Below are 24,020 nucleotides of genomic sequence, written 5' to 3'. Positions count from 1 at the left end.
TACTTTACCTAACTTGTGCAGATTCAACTACGGAAAAATTGAAGATAGAAATTCATAGTAAAAAATATTGGTTACCTATATATTCAAGGTGTATGTAGTTATAAAATTCGAAACATAAGATTTTCTTATGAAAATGAATTCCGAACACTGAAAATACAAGATGATTCCTAACTACTTATTTTAAAAAACGGTATTTATGAATTATACCACGAGTGCTTCAAAAAAAAATAAAATATGAAAACACACCCATTGATAAAATGGTGGCTCGTGGTTTCATCTAAATTTCATCTTAAATAAAAAATTTAATGAATAATCTTAAAATTAGTTTCAAGAAATATTATAAAATAAAAATTTTTCGAAAAACTTTACCTTACTTTCAGCGGATTCAAACTTCGGAACAATCAAAGATAAAAATTTATAGTTAAAAATATTGTATAATTTGTGTACCTATATAATATATATATTCATATACTAAAATATTCTATATATATATATAAAATTCAAAATATAAGATCTCCTCATGAGACTGAATACTGAATACTAAATTTAAAACTTCGGACATTTGTTCGTGAGAATTTTTTTTTAAAAAGACCTAACGAATCATCATCTAAAATTTCGTGGTAGCTAGAAATATTTCATTTTGTATATTTATTCTATGGGATTCGTTAACGGATCCTAGGAAAGTTCATTATTTTTCATTATTTTTCGAAGGTTTTTTTTCATTGTCAAATATCATCTTTTGAGGAATTAAATAAATTTTGAATTTACTCCAATAACAATTTTTATTGCAATAAGAATGTTAAACTGAGAAGAAATGTACATATATTTGTTTTAGGAATTATAAAAAAATATTTTTTTTCAAATTATTTCAGCATATTATTCAATGATATAATTTTTATTTTATAATTCAGAAAGTTACCATATACATATCATTCTTGTGTTATCTTTCTATATTGAAACTAACTAAAGATTCAAAATAAGTTCATACGCAAATTTATATAAATATACACTGATCACCTTTTAAACTACAATTAAAATATAAACATAAGTATAAAAAAGAAGAAGAATATGAAATATCAAAACAAGAAGTTCCATGCGCATGAATTCGTTGAGTCATTAAGTTAAGTCATTAAGTAAATTCAGAAAGAGTATATAAACTCAGAGATGTTTTCAAAGCCATCATAATCTTTTGAGCTTTCAAGTGCAGAGGTGTTTCTATATATTCTATATTCAATATGTCTCGATTTTTGGACATAGAAGCGGAAGTTAGCAGTGAGGTGAGTTTGCTTATTATATTTTTTCTTTTCATCTCATTAATATTTTTCTGATAACTATGAATAACCATAAATCTTTTAATTTTATTCTTCATACAGTTTCAACAAATATCTTTCAATTTTTCTTTGCAGGATGAATTTGAGATCCAGAACCCAGAAGATAAAGATAAAAAAAAACAAAAAGTGGTGGATAGTTCGGAGGAAGAGGAAGGTAAATATTCGTTTAACTGATTTTTGCGTATCTTATTATTCCGATAATTATTTTTTATTAAGTTTGTTGTTTACTTATTTCAGATGATGAAGAAATGAGAGAAGAAATCAATGACATTATTGATGATGATTCTCTCAGTGATAGTGATGATTCTGATATTTCTGGTGGTAAAAAAAGAAAGAGATCAGATGATGAAGAATTAGATGATCGACTTGAAGACGATGATTTCGACCTCATCGAAGAAAATTTGGGGGTTAAGATCGATCGAAAAAGGGTGAGTTCACATTTTATTATTAATATTCAATAACTTTGTTATGCCTTAAGATGATTTCATCTCATTGGAATGTTTCGTTTTTGCAAAATTTTTATTGCTCCCATTTTATTTCAGTTAGATTCTTTGCCTTCATTCGAAATTTTGAATCTTAATAACTTTACTCCGTCATTGAAAATTATATCTTCAATTGTATATCGAGATTTTCATTTCTGAGTATTGTTGATCTTACTTATTTAATATCAGCTCAATGTTTGTTTCAATTGAATTATCCCTAAAAATTTATAAAATAAAATATTAAAAATGGCGAATTGAAATCTATTAACTTGACAATAATAATTTAGAAAGACCGTAGTGATATACTCGGTCGGTTTTATATTTAAAATTTTTATTTTCTATTGTATTCGTTGTTTTTATTCATTTCACAAATTTTTGTTAGTTAAAAATGAAGTTTGATATATTTAATCAACCATAAGCATAATTCCAAAAAATCATTCCTCGGAAACTAAAAACTACATAAGTATAAAGTTGAAGATTATTACAAGGTAGATATAGTGTAGTGACATGCAGAAAATTTTTCAATTCTGGAAAATGTATTTCTTTATCTTTATTTTTACAAATTTCACGAGGTGACTTTACTGTATTTTCTTCGTTAGAGAATTATTTGTCATTTTTCTTTTCAAAATCTTCCTATTTCATTATAAAAATCTTCCCCTTTCTTTGAATTTCCTCTATCAATCATGTTGATAACAAAAAATTGAGCAAACCTGTTGCAATCAGATCTATCGATGTTCCACAATCAATAGTTTTTCTTGTTTCTAGCAGAAGTGTTTCTTTTTTTATCGTGTCAATTGAATTATCCCTGAAAATTTATAAAACAAAATGGCAAATTGAAATCTATTACACTCGACAATAATAATTTGGAAAGACTACACTATTCACCTTGTTATTAATTCACAGACGCTAAAATCTATTATTTCGAGTTGAAGATAATACTATTCACCCTCATAGTTTCAGATTAATTAATGTTTTGGATTTTTATTAGGATTTCGAAACCAATGTTTGCAATCAAAACATTTTCTGTAAATAAACCGAAAGGAATTAGTTCAATTCACCAATAAATTTATTGAAATTCAACTACTATCTAATCAACCATTCATGGAATAGGCCTCATAACAATATTTGCTTTATCTGGAATGGACGCAGACATTTTTATATTTTTTTGAAATCATAGATTCAGATATTAATATATATTCTTTTTTCGCAGAAATTCAAACGTATAAGAAGAATAGGGGCGAATGAAAGTAAAGGGCAACAAAGGAGAACAACAATGGACATAGATTCGTCCTCAGATGAGGTGAGTAAACTTTTTTGAATACTATTTTTCATCGACACCATTTCATTTGTTCAATGAAAGAATATTTTTGCACGTTTGTTCAAAGTATAAAAAGTTATGCGATCTGTGCTCGGATCTATGTCAAGTGGGAGTAATCAATATCAACTATCATATTTTAAATTGAATAGCCTGTATTTTATTCAATTATTGATTTCAATATTTCATATATGCGTTGTTTTATTATATCCAAAAAGAAACTTCTGAAGAATTGAAATCTCCGTATTGAAAACCAAAAATTGGAAAATATCATTCATTTGGCGTCTAGGGTTTTGGTCGTAAATTATGAAAACTATGTACCACATGAAATGTGGTACACAAACTCTTTGTCATACCACATTCATGATCCTCCTTTCTCGAAAATTCTATTTTCTTCGAACATTATATAATCATAAAATTAAGAACTTATACAGGGAGATCCAGATTTTTGTTCAAAATAATTTCGGTGTCGGATAGAAAAACTCTTTTTTATGAAAAAATTTCATATAAACATATATCCTAAAAGGCTTCGTTTTCGAGATACGATGAAGTTTGAGAAAAAAATCAGTTTTTACTTGTCTTTTTTCGAAAAAATTGTTTCATTTCTGGAATTAACAGAGCTTCATTCAAGTATTTTCCATGAAATGCACCACTTTCGAGATGATCTAGTACAAAGGAAACACTATTCACGAAAATCTACAAAAATTAATTTTTCAAATTTTCCCATTATGAAAGTTCAAAAATTAACGTAGTGTATTATAACGCTTTCAGAAGGCATTAGATTGAACATTTCAGAAAGAACATTCATCAGACACTTGAACAATAGAAAATATTCACAACATTTTTTATTGTTTCAGTGTTCTTTTGAAATATTCAACTGAATGCCATCTGAAAGCGTTATAAAACACTACATCAATTTTTGCACTTTCATTCATCGTTAATAGGACAATTTGAAAGACAAATTTTTTCGTAGATTTTCTTGAATATTGTTTACTATGAACTCGATTATCTCGAAAAGGGTACATTCTATAAAAAACATTCCGGAAAACTTTTTTTGTGGAGCTCTGTTGATTCCAAAAATGAAATAATGTTCTCGAAAATAAGAAAGTGGTCTAAATTTTCAATATGTAAAAAATTATTGCACCCCTATATCTACGCCACTGGATGATTTTTGGCAGGAGACACTTGCCTTATTCGAAACATTGCATAATCTAGACTTCAATAATGTGAAAACAATTAATGTAATAATGCTAGAGTTTTAAGAAACAACTGTTTTTTTCTTCAAACTTTAACACCCTATGTCTCAAAAACGAATCTTGTTAGGATATATGTTTACATGAACTTTTTTTATGAAAAGAGTTGGTCTATCTGACGCTAACATTATTTAATTTACATCTGTATTGATTCTACAGATACTTTCCACAACTTTGGGGGTACAGGTGGTAATTGCCCCCCAAGATTTCCAGAATATAAAATTCCAGAATTTTCTCAAAAACGAAGAACTTGAATTTTTCCATCATATGAACCAATAATCTTTTTACTTTCAATTATCGCTTTCAAGATGATTACTTTAATTGCACCACGAGCACGTCTATGTTTATTATTTTCTTTTATCATCCTGCTCTGTCGGCGTCTAGCTTGTTTTGTAATATGTGATTTTTGCATTCGTCATCGGTATACACTTACTCGGTGTTTTCGGTTTTTCGTGTAATTTTTGTCACAAAATTTTAATACTGCAGTTATCAAAGAACTGAACTGAGTTATTCGCTTCGAAAATTTGTCTGTGCTGTGTTTTACAATTCAATGTGTTTCATTAAAATTGCAATTCATTTGTGAAGACATCAGTTTTGAATTGACTATTGAGGGTGTTCCTAAATTGGTGGTACAAACGGAAATGACACACTCCTCGAATCATTTCAAGAAATAAAGTTCTATAACATGATACAGAAATTGAAGTCCAAGTTTTTTTCCTCATATCACTTTCCCTTCATAAGATACTCAATTTAAATTTGGTACAGATATTCAAATTGAAAGTTTTCATCATTTGATATGCTAATTTTGAATTCATATCTACAGGGTGAAATTTTTTCTGGAAGAGTGTCCGTTTCTTTCAACCAGAATTTTTTTTTTGGTTGACCACTGGTACCAAATTGTAAAAAGAAAATTTGGTCCAGTACTACTCTTTTTGGTTTCTTGTCGGTTCTTATCAAGCAATTCTTCAGTAATCCTCAATACCCAATATGTAGAAAAAATTAATAAAGATTTGATGAACTGTTAGAAGCATCACAATAAAGTATGACTACAAGAAACAACCTGTTTCTCGAAAACAAAGCGTTTTTGGGCCCATGGATAGGACATGTTATTCTTGAAATTATTCATGAAATATATAATTTTTCTTCGTACCTCGAATTCAATATCAAAAAATGCCATTATTTCGAGTGATTTTTGGTTCAAACTTCGTTATCAAACCTTTCTTTCTCACATTACAGATATAAGTAAACGTTGTCGTCAACAATTTTTTTTGGATTAGATATATTTAGTATATTATGGATAAAGTGAAAATATTTGTGGACCGAACTAATATGTAGTTTTTTTTTAAAGGATGACGAGGAAAAATCCGAGGAAAAAACGGAGCTAGTCCAAAGAGATGTGTCTGATTCGGAAACGGAAGCAACAGATGATGATTTCATTAATGATGATATCATTGATGATGAACTTCCAATTGGTGCCAGAAAAAGGAATAGGAGAGTCGTTTCTTCTAATATGTAAGTAGTACTGTTTTTATTTCTTTTTATAACCATTCCATCATAAGTCTTAAATTCCATTCTCATTTTTATATACATATATGTACTCTATAGCAGTAGCGGCTAGTAACAATATAAGATGGGGAGGCACATTAAAAAATTATTATTATTATATATGTATTTTATATATGTATTTTTCTCGCTCAAGGACAAAATTTATCTAGTGAACTTAACTTTGTCTGTTGCATACATAATCATTTTACCGATCCAACATCATTTTTATCTTTATATTTTTATATTTATTTACAAGATTTTGAATAGTTGTTTCGTCGTGATTATTCAAAATACAAGTTAGGACAAAAATGTCGACGTCTACATGTTCATTGAAATTTATTTGATACTGTTCTGATTTTTTGGTAGAATGAGGAATTTTCTGTTCTATCTCCAATTTTTCATTTTGTATTATTCCATTATATCCAATTAAAAACTCATTTTCAAATTTTCATTACTTATTATGAATACGTCTCTTCAATATTTTTGTTTTGTTTTATGCACACCATTAATTGTTCTCAAATTCTTTGCATAGTTTTGTTCCCATTTGATTTTAGATGTATGAGTTTCGAATTTATCAAAGAAACATTTGATCCTGTATCATAAATAGCGGATACTTCCAACATGTCATTCAATGTTACCTTAAGCTTAATTAATGGTGAAATTATTAGGTTTCTGGATCCGTGATGTTAAATTCCACTTCTAATATGGAATTATTAACGTGTTGCATTCCTTTTTCTTTTTTTTTGGAACCACCATTTTGCTGTAGGATGAAAATTCATTCATTTATCTTTATTTTTACAAATTTCACAAGGCGACTTCACTGTATTTTCTTCGTTAGAGTAGAATTTGTCATTTTTCTTTTCAAAATTTTTCTTATATACCAAATGTATATAAATAATTTTTCTATTTCATTATAAAGATTTTCCATTTTTTTTAATTTCCTCTATCAATCATGTGGATAACAAAATTTGGGAAACCTGTTGCAATCAGATCTATCGATATTCCACTCAATAGATTTTCTTATTTTTAGTAAAAGTTTTTCTTTTTTATCGCGTATTCTAATGAAGAGCCTTTTTGGAATTTGAATGAAAATGCATATCTTATAGGAGACCAACTATTACCTGTGAATGTTTTACAAAAAATCTCTCTCCATATTTTCCATTTTGATTCAATAGTTAGTTTCATTAGTGTACAACTACACCAACACCTTTATCTGAAAATGATTTCAAGATTTCGATTTTGTTTTCATCCCCAGATATGTGAAATCACTCGCATTCTTCTCGAATCCAGTAATCCATTGATCTGCGCTCGAAATTCTCCCATTAATTTTTGGATTGTGAATTTATCTGCTTTTTCGCTTATGTTTATAACTGCAGTTTGACCTCCACTCTTTTCGAGTAATTTTTCTAACTCTTTCATAAGTGGCTGATCAGAGGCATTCACATGGTCACCAATATTCAGCTGATCTCCAAGAGTTTCTTCTAAGAAGATATCTTCAAACTGGAGATTGGCACCTTCATCCAAATAGGTAGCAGCCAAATCCTCGTTTTAATTGATCCATACATTTCTAGTTTGGTTTCTTTTGGAAATCAAATTTTTAACTTTATTATATGCTGAAGTTTTGATTACTTTTTTATGTAAACTTGCTCTTTAATATACAGGGTGGCCATTTGAAAACGAAACAGACGAGATTACAGACGAAATAAAGTTTTTCGATAGAAATGCTCGGACAGGTCGATTTTTTTTTCGAGGGGGACAACTTAAGATGTAGGTTACGGACGCATAGCGCTTCAACCCTTGCTGCTACAACCCCCACCCCCAATTTTTGAATAGGGAAGATGGGGTGAGTGATACCTCAATTTAAAGGTATTTTTATACTGATTTCAGCACAGTAATTGTTTTTTCATTTTATGCATTAATTCTCGAAATATTCATGCGTTAGTTAGTTAGGAAGGAAGCCACAGTCATGGTTGTTTTGAAGCTCAAAATGTCGATTTTTCACAAAACACTACAAGTGCCATGAAAACACCACTTCATTTTCAAATACTTAGTTAAGAATATTTCGAGAACTAATGCATAAAATGAAAAAACAATTACTGTGCTGAAATCAGTATAAAAATACCTTTCAAATGAGGTATCACTCACCCCATCTTCCCTATTCAAAATTTGGGGGTGAGGGTTGTAGTAGCAAGGGTTGAAGCGCTATGCGTCCGTAACCTACATCTTAAGTTGTCCCCCTCGAAACAGAAATCGACCTGTCCGAGCATTTCTATCGAAAAACTTTATTTCGTCTGTAATCTCGTCTGTTTCGTTTTCAAATGGCCACCCTGTATATCGGGAAGTACGGCCATCAGTTGTTCCAAACGAAGTTATGCAAAGATGATTTGTTTTAGAATCTTCCGAATATCTCGAACAAAAACCAAGATATGTATAGCGAAATATTTGAAACAGTCATTTTTTAGAAATGCTATGATCTTCTTTCTGTTATCTTATTATTTAGAAAAAAGATTTCGGGGATCCTTGGAGAATATTTTTCAGAGTCTTATCCTGTACCTGACGACATTTTTCTCGATTACATACCTACCCCTCGAAAAAAAAAATCTACGCCATTGCATATTTTCCGAGTGAAATTGTACAGGGTGGGCAAATTTCGATGTTTTAGCACTACAACTTTTAAACCAGAGGAGATAGACAAAATGTGATACCCTATTCTCGGTCTCTTTATCTGAGAAACTAACAAGGGTAGTATTCATTTTTGGCCACCTTCTTTTGTTTTCAAGTTATAAGCGAAAATTGCAAAAATGGCGATATCGAAAAACATTCATATCTCCGCTAATACTGACGATAGAGCTCTGAAATTAAAACATTATACAGGCACTTTTTTACGTAGAATCCAGTGGCGGGTTCGTCTTTTCAAAAGGGTCTTCAATTACGAAGCTATGGCCCAAAGTTATGTTTTTTTTTAACGGGAACACTAGATTTCTGTGCCATTTTTTGAAAGCTTAATTTTTCCTGATTTCAAAAACATATAACATTGTATGGTTTGTTTTAATATAAATGATAGAAAAAAGTCAAAAACCTTTTTTTATCTAAGTCTCAATATTTCTATGGTTTCAACAGTTGATGAGCACAGAAATATTGAGGTTTCTATAACAAGAGCAGTGTCCTTCCGTCAATCTGATTATTTCTATGAAATTCGAATCTATATATGTTTCATAAATTGTTATTTAAAAATTGTTTTGGAAATAACGAAAAGACCCACAAGATCGAATGTTTCAATCGAAAGAGTTGTAATGAGATGGATGTATCAGAAGATTATTTTCATAGGTCACTGCTCTTGTTATAGAAAGCACAATTTTTCTGTGTCCATCAACCGTTGAAACCATAGAAATATTGGGAATCTTAGATAAAAAAAAAGGTTTTTGACCATTTTCTGTTATTTATTTCAATACAAACCATACGATGTTATATATTTTTGAAATCATACAAAATTAAGCTTTCAAAAAATGGCACAGAAATCTAGTGTTCCCATTCGAAAAAACATAACTTTGGGTCATAGTTTTGTAATTGAAGACCTTTTTGAAAAGACGAGCACGCCACTGGATTCTACGTAAAAAAGTGCCTGATAATGTTTTAATTTCAGAGCTTTATCATCAGTATTAGCGGAGATATAAATGTTTTTCGATATCGCCATTTTTCCAATTTCCGCTTATAACTCGAAAACAAAAGAAGGTGGCCTAAAATGAATACTACCCTCGTTAGTTTCTCAGAAAAAGAGATCGAGAATAGGGTATCAGATTTTGTCTATCTCCTCTGGTTTAAAAGTTGTAGTGCTAAAACATCGAAATTTGCCCACCCTGTACAGCAGTGTTGTGTACATCAACAAAACAATTCATACTTCAATTGCTTCGATTTTTGCGTGCGAACTATAATTTAATTTTTTTCCAATATTAGCTAAATTCTTTCAACATTCATATTTTTCATTTATTTTTTCACTAGAAATAAATCATGAATCACATAAAAAATTTTCAAGATATTCACTCGCACTCTCAACGAAAAAACAAATTGTATAATATTTCCGAATTTTTCTACTGTGTCGAAATGTATCTAACTGTAAAATTTATTTTTCAGTGCTCTTCAAGTGGCTCACGATACATTTGGTGGAGATTTCGATTATAACGAATTTTCGAAATACGATGACGAAGAATATAATGAAGAGGAAGAGGGAGATAATAGTTTCAAAATAAGGAACAATGCAACTAAGAAATCTATCTTTGAGGTTTATGAACCCAGTGAACTTAAAAGAGGTTTTTTCACTGACATGGATAACCAGATACGTAACACAGATATACCTGAGAGAATGCAGTTACGTGAAGTCCCAATCACGGCTGTCCCGGAAGATTCTAAAGAACTGGACGAAGAAGCGGAATGGATATACAAACAGGCATTCTTGAAACCAACCATCTCCATTCAAGATGCCGACTTGTCAGCTAAGCCTAGAGAAAAACAGAAAAAAAGGCGACAAACGGTCGCTAAAATCAAAAAGGCTTTGGACTTCATGAGAAACCAACAACTGGAGGTCCCTTTCATTGCTTTCTATCGTAAGGAGTATGTGCAGCCTGAATTGAATATCAATGACTTGTGGAAAGTTTACAAGTACGATGGTGAGTGGTGCCAACTGAAAGAACGGAAAGAAAAGCTTACTCTTCTTTTCGAAAAAATGCGTTCCTACCAACTAGACCTTATAATGAAAGATCCTGATGCACCCATACCGGACAATGTTAGAGTAATGAAAGACTCCGATTTTGAAAGACTGAAAAGTATACAAACGCCTGAGGAGCTTCAGGATGTTTACAACCACTTCTCGTTGTACTACGCCAACGATATTCCAGTCATGCAGGCTGCATGGAGAGCTAAAGAGAGACAGAGGAAGAAGGAAGAGAAGAAACAGGCCAGGCTCAAGGCCATCGCTGAAAGCGAAGAAGGCAGTGAACTACCGCCAGAAGTTGAAAACGATGAGGAGAGGGAACCTGAACCTGAAACTCTCAAAGCTGCCAACAGAAACGGATCTTACACTCTATGCTCGAAAGCCGGTTTAGATGGATTGGCAAAACGATTTGGTTTGACGCCGGAACATTTTGCTGAGAATTTGAGGGATAATTATCAGCGACACGAGGTAGATCAAGAAGCCATAGAACCCAGTGATTTAGCCGCAGAATACATCTGCCCCTCATTTTCTACGGTGGAAGAAGTGCTACAAGCTACCAAATACATGGTGACTCGTCAACTAGGCAGAGAACCCTTGGTCAGAAAATGTGTACGGGAAGTTTTCTTCGAAAGAGCAAAAATATGCGTACAACCGACAAAGAAAGGATTCAAAATGATCGACGAAACCCACAATTGCTACAGTATGAAGTACGTGAAAGATAAACCGGTAAGAGATCTAACCGGCGATCAGTTTTTGAAACTCTGTCTTGCCGAAGAAGAAAACCTCCTCACGATAACGATCAACGAAAATTTCAAGGGTAACACCAGCAATTCCTTCATAGACGAGGTCAAACAGCTGTACCTCAAGGATGAATTCAGTAAGAACGTCCAGGATTGGAACGACTTGAGATCCGAATGCGTGGAGCACGCTTTGAAGAAATGCGTTCTTCCCGATCTCAGAAACGAACTGAAAAGAGCTTTGTTGGCCGAGGCGAAGGAATTCGTTTTGAAGGCTTGCTGTAGGAAGTTGTACAATTGGATCAAGATTGCTCCGTACACCGTCAGTTTCCCCGACGAGGACGAAGATGAATGGGATACTTCAAGAGGTGTTAGGGTCATGAGTGTTGCTTACGTTCCTGACTATTCCCAAGCTGCTTTTGCATGTATCGCAGCCCCTGAAGGTGACATAACAGATTATTTGAGACTGCCGCATTTGACAAAGAGAAAGAACAGTTGGAGGGTCGAAGAGAAATTGATGAAAGAAAGCGACTTAACAGCGATTAGAAACTTTATAATGACCAAAAAGCCACACGTCGTTTGTATCGGAGGCGAATCGAGGGAGGCGCTCATGATTGCAGATGACATCAAAGCGGTCATTGCCGATTTGGTGGAAAACGAACAGTTTCCCACCATCAAGGTGGAGATAATAGACAATCAACTGGCCAAAATATATGCCAATTCCAATAAGGGCGTCAATGATTTCAGAGACTACCCCGAACTACTACGACAAGCGATATCTTTGGCAAGACAAATGCAGGATCCCCTAGTCGAGTATTCCCAGTTGTGTAACGGAGATGAAGAAATTTTGAATTTGAGGTTGCATTCTCTACAAGATCAGATCGATAAAGACGTTCTCTTGGAAGCCATCAACCTGCAGTTTGTCAATAGAACTAATGAAGTGGGAGTTGACGTCAATATAGCGGTCCAATACGCCCACAAGAGCAATCTTCTACAGTTCATATGCGGTCTTGGAACACGTAAAGGTGCTGCCCTCTTGAGAATACTCAAACAGACCAATCAGCGTCTGGAAAATAGGACTCAGCTTGTCACGGCATGTCATATGGGACCTAAAGTTTTCATCAACTGCTCCGGTTTCATAAAAATCGATACCAACAGCTTAGGGGACAGTACGGAGGCCTATGTGGAAATTTTGGACGGAAGTCGAGTTCACCCTGAAACCTACAATTGGGCGAGAAAGATGGCTGTCGATGCCTTGGATTACGATGACGACGAAGAGACCAACCCCGCAGAAGCTTTAGAAGAGATCCTGGAGGCCCCGGAAAGACTGAAAGATCTCGATTTGGATGCGTTCGCCGAAGAATTGGAAAGACAGGGAGTCGGAAACAAGAGCATCACCCTGTATGATATCAGGGCCGAATTGAACTGTAGATATAAAGACCTAAGAACACCGTTCAGATCGGCGAATGCCGAAGAACTTTTCGATATCCTAACCAAAGAAACCCCTGAGACTTTCTACATCGGTAAAATGGTCACGGCCAAAGTTATCGGAATAGCCAGAAGGAAGCCCAAAGGCGAACAGTTAAATCAGGCGAATCCTGTAAGAAATGACGACACGGGCTTATGGAAGTGTCCCTTCTGTCTGAAGAACGATTTTCCCGAACTGTCCTACGTATGGAACCATTTCGACTCTGGTTCCTGTCCTGGTCAGGCTATGGGTATCAAGCTTGCTTTGGATAACGGAATATCGGGATTCATCTATATCAAAAATATCAGTGATGACCAGGTAGCTAACCCAGAAGACCGAGTGAAAATTGGTCAGTTGATACAATGCAGAATTATGAAAATCGATGTCGAAAGGTATAGTGTTGATTGTACATCTAAGTCTAGTGATATTGAAGAAAAAAAATACAAATGGAGACTCCCCAGAGACCCCTACTACGATCAAGACAAGGAAAATAGCGACTTGAAGGCCGAAACCGAGTCCAAAGCTAACAAACAGAGACAAGCCTACCTCAAGAGGGTCATAGTACACCCGTCTTTCCAAAACATTTCCTTAATGGAAGCAGAAAAATGCTTGGCCAACATGGATCAAGGAGAGGTCATCATTCGTCCATCCAGTAAAGGTGCCGATTATCTAACCATTACTTGGAAAGTGACGGATGGAATTTACCAACACATAGATATAAAGGAAGAAGGCAAAACCAACGCTTTCAGCATAGGAAAAAGGCTGATAATCGGTGGAGAAGAGTTCGAAGACTTGGATGAAATAATAGCGAGGCATATAACCCCAATGGCCTATTATGCAAGAGATATTCTTCACTTCAGGTATTATAAAGACATGAATGGCGCTGAGAAGTATAAAACGGAAGCATACATCAGGGAGGCAAAAATGAAGGATCCTTCCAAAATTCATTATGTGATAAGTGCATCCAAGACTTTCCCTGGATGTTTTATGCTCTCCTACTTACCTCGAGAGACATGTGGTCATGAAATGATCACGGTCAACTCGAATGGTTTCTGCTACAGGGGGCAGATGTTTGATAGAATCAATCAATTGGTTGATTGGTTCAAGGCCCACTATAGGGAACCTATACCGGGAGCCAAACATCTGCCAAACAAGATGCAGCAACCTCCACCAGCGCCATCATACCCTGGAAGATCTAATTCACGATCTTATATCCACCCGGTAAGTTTCATTGAATGAATTATTAATTATTCACCCTTATTCACATCTTTTTCATGTATTTTTCATAAGTTATCAATTTAATTATAAATTTTGATTTTAATAATTTTTTTTCAGCCATACATTCCAATACACCCCCAAATTGATGCAGCTGATTATTGGAAGAGAGCAGCAGCTGCATGGACTGCTAAAAAACCCTAAAAAAACACAAAAAATAAAAAAATGGTTTTTCAATTTTTTCTGCTGTAAATAGTTTTCTAAATAAAGAAAAGAAATGAAAATGTAATTATTATTATTTATTTATCCTTTTCGAATGACCTTTAAATTTTGAAATATGACTCACTTAATACAATACAATTGATACATTTCAGTTCATAAGCTGAATAAATATTCAGCAGAATTACTTTTATTTTATATGGTGTCAAAAATTGATTTTTGTAAAGGCTATAAGAAATCTTTTGTTTGAAAGCTCTATGAGACCATTCTTCTAGGGCTCTGTGAGACCTTTCAGAAAATTAGAGCTTGTAGGAAAAACTTATATTGGGGTTAAGACCCAATTATTGAAAAGATTAAAAAAAAATTTGATGAAATGCTCCAGAGTACCTACATTCTTGCACTGATTTTTCAGGAGTAAATCAGTTTAAGTAAATGTTGTCTAAAATTAAATTTAAAATTTTTTGAATATCTCGAACATAAACTAAGATATAGAAATATGAGAAAGTAATTTTTCAGAAACGCCAGAGAGGTCCTTGAAGATTCTGTCTTGGAGTCTTATAGTTCTCGGGATGCTTTCAGTGAGCATCGAAGTTAGGACACCTCATACCTGACGAAAGTTTTTTCGATTAAGTACCCTCCAAGAAAAAAAAATATTTATTAAAAAAAATGTTATCGTAAAAAACTTGCGGTAAAAATTTTTAACACTAAAGTGTACAAGAAAACATACTGGAAATTGTTTTGAAGTTCATACCTCTACCGCTAGGGGACAAAATATCTATCGTCGAGTAGAAAATTTCACTCGAAAATGTTTTATATGAAGTTGAAGAAAAAAATCATCACTGTAATCCTTGGAAAATTCTCTATCTTTTTGAATTGTCACTTTCGATTTTACGACATCAAATAAGGGTAGGGGAAAGGGGGAAATCTGACTGATTGGAATCCCTGTTTTTTCAGTTTGGCTCAACATTTTTGAGCAAATTAGATCTCGTCTAAGAGATAATATCTTGTTGATTGAGGACAAAATATACTCATGATAAATTTGTTTTTGCTGCTTTCGATAGGGGGCGCTAAGTCCAGAACGCCCGAAGCTGTCGCTTTGCGACCTTTTGGGTTTGGTATCTTCTTTTCGGCCATAACTTCAGAACGCCTGAAACTATCGCTTTGCGACCTGCAGGTTTTTTCATGCAAATTTGATGGAATTTCTGTTTTTGTTGAGAAAATCCTATCATTACATTTGAAATTTCGGAGTAAAATGAACAAAACAATGAACTTCTGACTTAGCGCCCTCTATAGAAAGCAGCAAAATCAAATTTATCATGAATATATTTTGTCCCCAATTAACAATATATTATCTTTCAGATAAGATCTAATTTGCTCAAAAATGTTGAGCCAAACTGAAGTTACAGGCATTTCAATCAGAAAGATTCCTCCCTTCCCCCACCCTTATTTAATGTCGTAAAATCGGAAGTGACAATTCAAAAAGATAGAGAATTTTCCAAATATCACAGTGATGATATTTTTTCTTCAACTTCATATGAAACATTTTCGAGTAAAATTCATTTTTCTACTCGACGATAGCTATTACGCCCCCTAGCGGTACAGGTATGAACTTCAAAACAATTTCCAGTGTGTTTTCTTGTACATTTAAGTGGTAAAAAATTTTACTGCAAGTCTCTACGATTAGTGGATCGTGAGACATAGCCGCTTACCTAGCTTATTTGCCCACGCTGTACATAACAGGACGATTGAAAAGTTCTCGATCTACCATAGTAAAACACATTTTTTGCCAAATTCGATTATATTCTTCAACATAGTTGCCTTCGAAGGCGATACAGTGATTATAGCGATCTTCCAACTTTTCGATACCATTTTTGTAGTACGATTTGTCTTTCGCTTCAAAATAGGCCTCAGTTCCAGCGATTACTTCTTCATTGCCGCTAAATTTCTTTCTAGCGAGTATTCTTTTGGGGTCTGAGAACAGGAAAAAGTCGTTGGGTCAAGATCTGGCAAATACGGTGGATGCTGAAACAATTGGACTTCGGTCCAATTCATGCAATTTTGCCATTGTTTTCATTGATTTGTGATACGGCGCATTGTCATTTGTCTTGATGAAACAGCACCTTTTTTTTCTTCAAATGGAGCCTTTTTTAACGATTTCATCTTTTAAACGATCCAATAATATAATGATGCCATAACCTTGCTAGCTGACTGTTGCATCTTTCCACGCTTTGGAGTTGGTTCATTGTGTGCAGTCCACTCGGCGTACTGTCGATTGGACTCCGGAGTAAAATGATGCAGCCATGTTTCATCACTTGTCACATATCGACGAAAAAATTCAGGTTTATTGCACTTAAACAGCTTCAAATACTGCTCAGAATCATTAACACGTTATTGCTTTCGATCGATTGTGAGCTCACGCGGCACCCATTTTGCACACAGCTTTCTCATGTTCAAATATTCGTGAATGATATGATGTGCACGTTCAAATGATATCTTCACAAAGGCTGTAATCGCGATCAACAACAGATTACGGTCATTCAAAATTATTTTGTGAACTTTTTTGATTTTTTCGTCGGTGACAGCCTCTTTTGGGCGTCCACTGCGTTGTTTCTGAATCTTTCCCATGAATTTCAGGCGTTTTAAAATGGCTTGTTGCGTCACTCTCAATGATCCTGTCAATTGTTATTGCGTCTTGATCAAGTAATGCCTCCAAGTCTGCATCTTCGCAAACCTTCTCTCTTCCACCGCCATTCTGGTCTGCGACGACAAAATATCCGCTTTTGAAGCGTTAAAAACCACTCTCGGCACGTTTTTTCAGTGATAGCGTCTCACCATAGGTATTGGAGAGCATTTGATGAGCCTCAGCCGCAGATTTCTTCTTAATGAGGCAGAAAATTAAAACCTCCCGCAAATGACAATAATTTAGCTCGTAAGATGGCATGTTCAATCTAGAATGACTTCATGATGCAGACACAAATCGACTAGTATTTCGATGGCGTTATATTTACACATACCTAAACTTACAGCCATCTATTGCAAAACGGGCCACGAAGTGTTAATAAGTTATTAGTACTTTATTTGCATTCCCTTTTTCTCTTCATAGCTGCATAGGAGTTCATATTACGATCAACGTCAGAGTTTAAAGACCAGCTTATCTTAACCCTCAAGAAAACTTCTTATCGAAAGTCCCCAATCAAAATTTCGCAAAGCCTTCCAAACTCTCTCAATTTAAACCTGTCAATTCCTAGGCCACCATGATCTCGTAAATTTCAACGACAATTTCAACCCAAAAAAAAAAACCAGTACCGACCTACCGATCATGCAGTCCTAAGGGGGAAACTCCAATTGCGAACGGCGTTATCTAGTGCCCTGGGCCTGCTGTATTTCCGGTATCATAGCGTTATACTAATTGCGTTTCAGCTTAAATGCTCCAAATCAAATTAGCCTGATTACGTTAGTAACGGACGCTGTTTGTGTGGCCGATAACGATTTATGCCAAATGGAATCAAATGTGGACGATCGAAGCGCCACCTAGGGATGCTCTCGGGGAGCGATGGTAGTTGACGTATGATACGTTCGACATTTTGAACGCTCGGGTTGGTAACAGTGTCGAATCATAGAAGAATCAGGAAGTTATTCTATGAGTTCTCTACGTTATATGAAATGCCTATATTCAGTTCTATATGATCTGACTGATATTCCTCACCATCGAATTCAGTTCTATATTTCATCACAGCCATAGAGTAATAAATATAGATAGAGGGAGTATACGCAATTTTTACATGTCCCCAACATGGCTAGATTACGTTGTCAGATTTCGATATGTTTTCAAATCCATACTTTTACTATATCGTTATGAATGTGTATTATATCGAATGAAATATATTTATTCGAGTGATTCCAGATTAAATATGCAAATTTGAATATTTGGAATCCGATATTTTTTCTAATTGTCGAATTTATAATAAGCAGAATATTCATTATTTTCTGTTTCTACCTGCTGAAACCCAAGGTTTGGCATCTATTGCTCTCCTAGTGTCATCGGTTGTTTCACATCGTTTGGCGCGCTTGAAGTTTGTTTTCTGAATTTCTGATATATTTAGGTATTTAATTCAATATATTTCGAGTGAATATAAAACGTTGATTCACTATGGGACATAAAAGGTGCGTTCTTTGTGGTGAAACTTGCGAATTGAGTGAAATGTCGTTTCACTGATATGTTTTCATTTCCGCGCGCTTATTGTCAACTTTGATAGTTCATGTTGGGACAACATTTGCTTACTGAAAATGACATATGCTCCCTCTGTCTATGTTTATTACTCTGAGATCACAGCACAGCATTGTCATGTAGCGTTCTACAGCGATCTCAGATTTAGACGAAAAAGCTATATTTTTCGAAAACTTATAAAGATAACCTCAATGAAGTATATATCTTTGAAATTAGAAGAAAGAGCTCTACCAATTAGGAAAATAAAATATAGGGTGTTCCATGTAAAAAAATATCATTTCACATATATGCCCATTTGAACGTTTTTGGATAGCTATTGAGTAAAATATAAACAATCTTCCAGTATCTACATCGGCAACATAGCAAAGGGTTGACAACACAAACTGTAGAAATTCCCTGTTTTTGTGTTCGATTTCAAGGTGGATATAGTTGGCATTCCTGAAATATATTTCAGTTATCTGCTTTCATGTGGAATTGAAAGTACCATTATGTAATGCCCAGTTAAAAACCAAGACGTTGACGTTTCATTTGAAATCATCAATAAAAGCTTCTGCCGCCTTTTCTATCATAACTTCATCTTCAATTCCACAATGAAACAAACAATATCAGTTCTAAAAGAGGCCAATTACTTGGTCGTTGCCTTCTAAAAAAGTGTGAAAAGTACTGTGACCTCAGACAATCAAATCCTCGACAGATAATTTGGTCAGATATTTCAATGCTGCTCCATCGTCCGATACCTAGCTTGATTTATCGGGAAATTATTTATAACTAGCGTCAAGAAATAACTGGCTTTGTGTTCTATAACCAGATCATAAATTTTAACGGGTAATGGATTTAATAACTAAATTATAATACAAGTATCCGTTCCTCTAATTGCATCTTGGATAGAAGATAACAATTGCCTTTACCTCTGATCTCTTGGCGAGATTGGAATTCTTCATGGCAAAATATTACATAGATTCTGCTTGGTTAACATGGGAGAATTGTTAAAGTGAATCTAGAGATCGATCGAATTCTCTGCAAGCATAGAGTTACTCCAGATTATTAAGTTATTTCTGAAAATTGATTCCTACGGGGCAAATGTTTGAAATTTGGTGTTTAATGGTCTTAATTGTATTGTCTTGGTGGTCAAGAAGTGTATAATTGAAAGCGAAACATTTGGGTTGGGATACAGTTTGAATCTTTTCAGTCACTCTAAACTATAAGCAACAGTCGAAAGATATTGTAAGTTGTAAAGGGTTTTCCAATAAAAGAATGAAGAACTCAAAGTATAGTTGAAAATCGGCAGCGAACATAACTACCTTACTATGTAGAATCAATATTGAAAACTGGTTCGAGTATATCACAAAAAATATTGGTCCCACAAATGATCCTTGGGGAATTCCATTTAACATATGTGTATTTTATTTCAAATGATTTGAATAAAAAAATACCCCACAAGATTATAAAGAATTTTGTGCTTAACGAATATATTTTGGGAAAAATCAATGGATGTGTATTTCATTCTAAAGAGAAAAGTATGCCATTAATGATATCAGTTGAATGGCCGCTTTGGCTGAAGTTAAAATAAATACAAGATATAAAGAATTAAAATAAGTTTCTCCCTGTTTATGCAAGCAGTACACTGTAACATACTATGACAATGGTTTTATTGTCAGTCTGTAATTGAGTAAATTCCAGGTAAATCTATTAATAGTGGAACCATTGCCTATAAGGTACCTGAACTGACACTTTTAATCCCCTAACTCAGGTGAGTAAGAGAAAAAGTCAAACTTCCTCCGTTACATATGAAGTTGGGCTTAATGAAGCATTTTTTAAAGGCTCTTGATGAGAATGGGTCATGTTTTGCATATATAGCGGTGAAAATGTATCAGTTGAGCACAGAAAAACTCAAAGCAGGGATATTTGACGGCCCACAAATAAGATTATTAATTAAGGCACCTGCCTTCATAAATTCAATGAATCAAGTTGAACAAGAAGCTTGGACATCATTTGTTGCAGTTGTAGAAAATTTTCTAGGCAAACATACGGCTCAAAACTATGTTGAAATGGTCAACAAGATTCTTAATAGTTCCAAATCCTTAAGATGCAATATGAGTATTAAAATAAACTGTTTATACAACCACTTAGACCGTTTTCCATAAAATTTAGGAGACTTGAGTGAGGAACAAGTTGAAAGATTTCACCAAGATATTAATGTTATGGGGGACTTCTACTAAGGGAGATGGAACATGCACATGGTGGCAGATTACTGCTAGAGTTTAAAAAGGGAATGTTTAAAAAAACAGGAATGTCGCGGAAAAGAAGCTTTCAAAGTGTTGAGTGACTATTTGATTTCTTCAATGTTTTTTTTTGTTTGTAAGTACGACGAAATATTGTATTTTTTATAACTAAAATAAAAATTTCGTATCTACTTCTGTTTACTACACTTACGGATTCGAGTTATAATAATGTAACTTATATTTCTCTAAAATTGTAAATCTTGAAAATTTGAGCTCTTAGGTGAAAATGAATACGTTATTTGAATTCAGGACATCTAATTCATATAGAATCAGCTCAAAATCCTCGACACCAAAACAGCTGTTCCCCTGTGATCAACAGACGTTGATAAACTCGATATTTTACTTTAACGGAAAAATTGTTCAAGGTTTCACGTGAAACGTATACACTGTGTCCGTAAAGTATGGACCAAATTCATTTTTAGGTAAACAGACCATTTGAAGAAATAATCCTGAAACACGTCGATTTTTTATTTCAATTCACCGTATTTCAAAATAATAATCTAATATACAATAATAATAATATTTATTTGCCAAAAATTTGAATTTAAGTATACAATATATATAATATAACAAATGGTGAATAAATATACAGGGTGAATACTTTCGAGTAATGACATCCCCGTCATTTTTTTTTAATGGAACACCCCCATTTTGTCTCAATTTTCCGATTACTCTAGCTGAGCTGATACCAAAAATGTATCACATGTTGATTTTAATTGGTACAGGGTGGACAAAAATACAATAGTTTTGTGTGTGCTCATAAAGTAACGCGTAACATTCTTCATTAGTTAAATTAACAAAATTATCAAAAATGTTCATTGTCTAGCGGCAATAAACAAATAATGACATTTCACATAAAACTAGACGACAATGTTTTTTTTTAAATTGATAAGAAATCATTTCTTTCATATTCTGTCTGCTAGACCACAAGTACCAAACATGTTTGGTACTGCTCATTTTTATCAATCTAAAAATGTAACAAACTATAGGGTGTTACATTCAAACCAATTGCCGCTAGACAATAAATATTTTTGATAATATTGTTAATTTGATCAGAAAGAATGTTACGCGTTTCTTCATGAGCACACACAAAACTATTGTATTTTTGTCCACCCTGTACCAATGTTGAAAAATCAACATGTGATACATTTTTGGCATCAGCTCAGCTAGAGTAATAGGAAAATTGAGACAAAATGGGGGTGTTCCACTTAAAAAAAAAAGACGGTGACGTCATTACTCGAAAGTAATTCACCCTGTATATTAGATTATTATTTTGAAATACGTTAAATTAAAATAAAAAATCGACGTGTTTCAGGATTATTTCTTAAAATGGCATGTTCAGCTAAAAATGAATTTGTTCCATACGGACACAGTGTAGACTGATTTAACAGAAAAAAATTGGCTGAACCCTAACCCGATTTCCACAGCCAACTCCGACACTAATAATATCAATCGGAACTCATCACTTTCACATAATAGGAAATTTCTAATGAAAAGAGCAATTTGCCTCGTAGAGCTAATACACTCATCGTCCAATATAATTCCAACGTAATTTCTACATAGGAATACCAGGGTAGAGAGAAAGAGAGAGAGATAGAGACGGAGAGCATCGATTTAATTTATTTCCGATGAGGTGTATTGCTCCATTATCTCCATGTTGATTTATTAATGATTATCTCAATTTACACATCACCCATGCTATGATTGATGTTTGGACGTATTGATTCAGAAACTAAACACATAATCATGCGTTATCTTCGCTTCGTTGTCGGTTCTTTTCTGAGCCAATTCGGTAATGGAACGAAGGAGCGGTGTGATGAGAAGAATTTTTAACGCGCATATAGCGAGGCCCAAGAACTGTTAATCGGAATCGACTAGTTTGGTGCTGGGGTGTTGCTTTGCTGTCAGATGTACTCGTGAATGATAGGGTCGAACTCGTGTAGACAATGGAGAAGCGGAGTATAGAGAGCAGACACTTTCGTATAGAGATGACGTCGAAGTAGGCAGGAATGTTCTTAATTTCAAATTCCGTGGAATTTTCAAACTTCAAGAAATACTCGAAGAGTGCCCTGATGATGTCAATAAAAATTGACGGAACGTTGGATTACTGAAACCACTGAAACAATTCATCGTGAAAATACTCGAAAAATTTGCGATATTCTAGAAGAGAACGTCATATCTACATATAGGCGTACAACTTTGCTTCCGCTGTTTTTTTCCCAAATTCGAGACTCAATTGTAAAATACTGGTTATACATTTATGATCCGATCCGATACCGTCACGGCCGTCCTGATTAATTTCGAATTGACCATGCCTTGTGTACTTGCCAGAAGTCACGTGAATCTGAGCGTGTTATTATGTCGTAAAGCAAAGTGACGGTGATTTCTGTATTTGCGACGGGGTGTTTGTACCGGGGGTGATCGTTAATTATGAGAGGTGATAGCGTTGGATTGATGAATTCCGAGAATATTGGGGGAATATTGAAAAAAAATGGGGAAAGAGCTGACTTGAAGTCGGGAACTTCTGAGCGATCGTTTATTTATGCCTCAATTGAACCCTTCGAGCCCACAGGACTGTATTTAACAGGCCAATTGAAGTCCCTGGTCTACCAAAGTAAAACACATTTTTTTGGCAATATTCGATTTCATTATTCAACATAGTTGCCTTCGAGGGCGATACAGCGATTATAGCAATCTTCCAACTTTTCGATACCATTTTTATTGTACGATTTGTCATTCGCTTCAAAATAGGCCTCAGTTTCGGCGATTACTTCTTCATTGGCGCTAAATTTCTTTCCAGCGAGATTTCTTTTGGGTCTGAGAACAGGAAAAGTTGCTGGGGGCCAGATCATGCGAATACGATAGTTGCAGAAGCAATTCGAAGCCCAATTCATGCAATTTTGTCATTGTTTTCATTGATTTGTGACACGGCGCATTGTCTTGACAAAGCAGCACCTTTTTTTCTTAAAATGGGGCCGTTTTATTACGATTTCATTCTTCAAACGATCCAATAATGCTACATAATAATCGCTGTTGATGGTCTGGCCCTTTTGGCAGTAATCAATGAACATTACACCTTGCGCATCCCCGAATACTCATGTCATAACCTTGCCAGCTGACTGTTGCATTTTTCCTCGATTTGGGTTCGGTTCATCGTGTGCAGTCCACTCAGCAGACTGTCGATTGGACTCCGGAGTGAAATGATGGAGCCATGTTTCATCCATAGTCACATATCGA

The 24,020-nt window shown here is 34.3% G+C and overlaps 1 protein-coding gene and 1 long non-coding RNA gene across 2 annotated transcripts in view; both read left to right on the top strand.

Annotated features, from left to right (window-relative positions):
• The window catches only part of LOC123681754, a 73,819-nt gene that overhangs the window by 16,595 nt on the left and 33,204 nt on the right, over positions 1–24,020 (top strand). The gene's annotated exons all lie outside the window — the stretch shown is intronic.
• Positions 955–14,300, top strand: LOC123681745 (transcription elongation factor SPT6-like). Its single transcript, XM_045620019.1, has 7 exons — positions 955–1,277; positions 1,407–1,485; positions 1,569–1,759; positions 3,024–3,113; positions 5,730–5,893; positions 10,058–14,060; positions 14,175–14,300. Exons 1-7 carry the CDS (start codon positions 1,236–1,238, stop codon positions 14,256–14,258), a joined length of 4,653 nt encoding a protein of 1,550 aa, XP_045475975.1. The 5' UTR covers positions 955–1,235; the 3' UTR covers positions 14,259–14,300.

The sequence above is a fragment of the Harmonia axyridis genome, chromosome 6, assembly GCF_914767665.1.
Source record: "Harmonia axyridis chromosome 6, icHarAxyr1.1, whole genome shotgun sequence".
NCBI lineage: Eukaryota > Metazoa > Arthropoda > Insecta > Coleoptera > Coccinellidae > Harmonia > Harmonia axyridis.
The sequence above is the reverse complement of the archived record's forward strand: the minus strand, read 5'-3'. Positions and strand labels throughout refer to the sequence as shown.

Excerpts from the sequence above, each read along its gene's own strand:
- LOC123681745 (XM_045620019.1), top strand. The coding sequence starts at position 1,236 with ATGTCTCGATTTTTGGACATAGAAGCGGAAGTTAGCAGTGAG. Across the intron at positions 3,114-5,729 it reads TAGATTCGTCCTCAGATGAG|GATGACGAGGAAAAATCCGA; the intron begins GTGAGTAAACTT and ends TTTTTTTTAAAG. Across the intron at positions 14,061-14,174 it reads CACGATCTTATATCCACCCG|CCATACATTCCAATACACCC; the intron begins GTAAGTTTCATT and ends ATTTTTTTTCAG.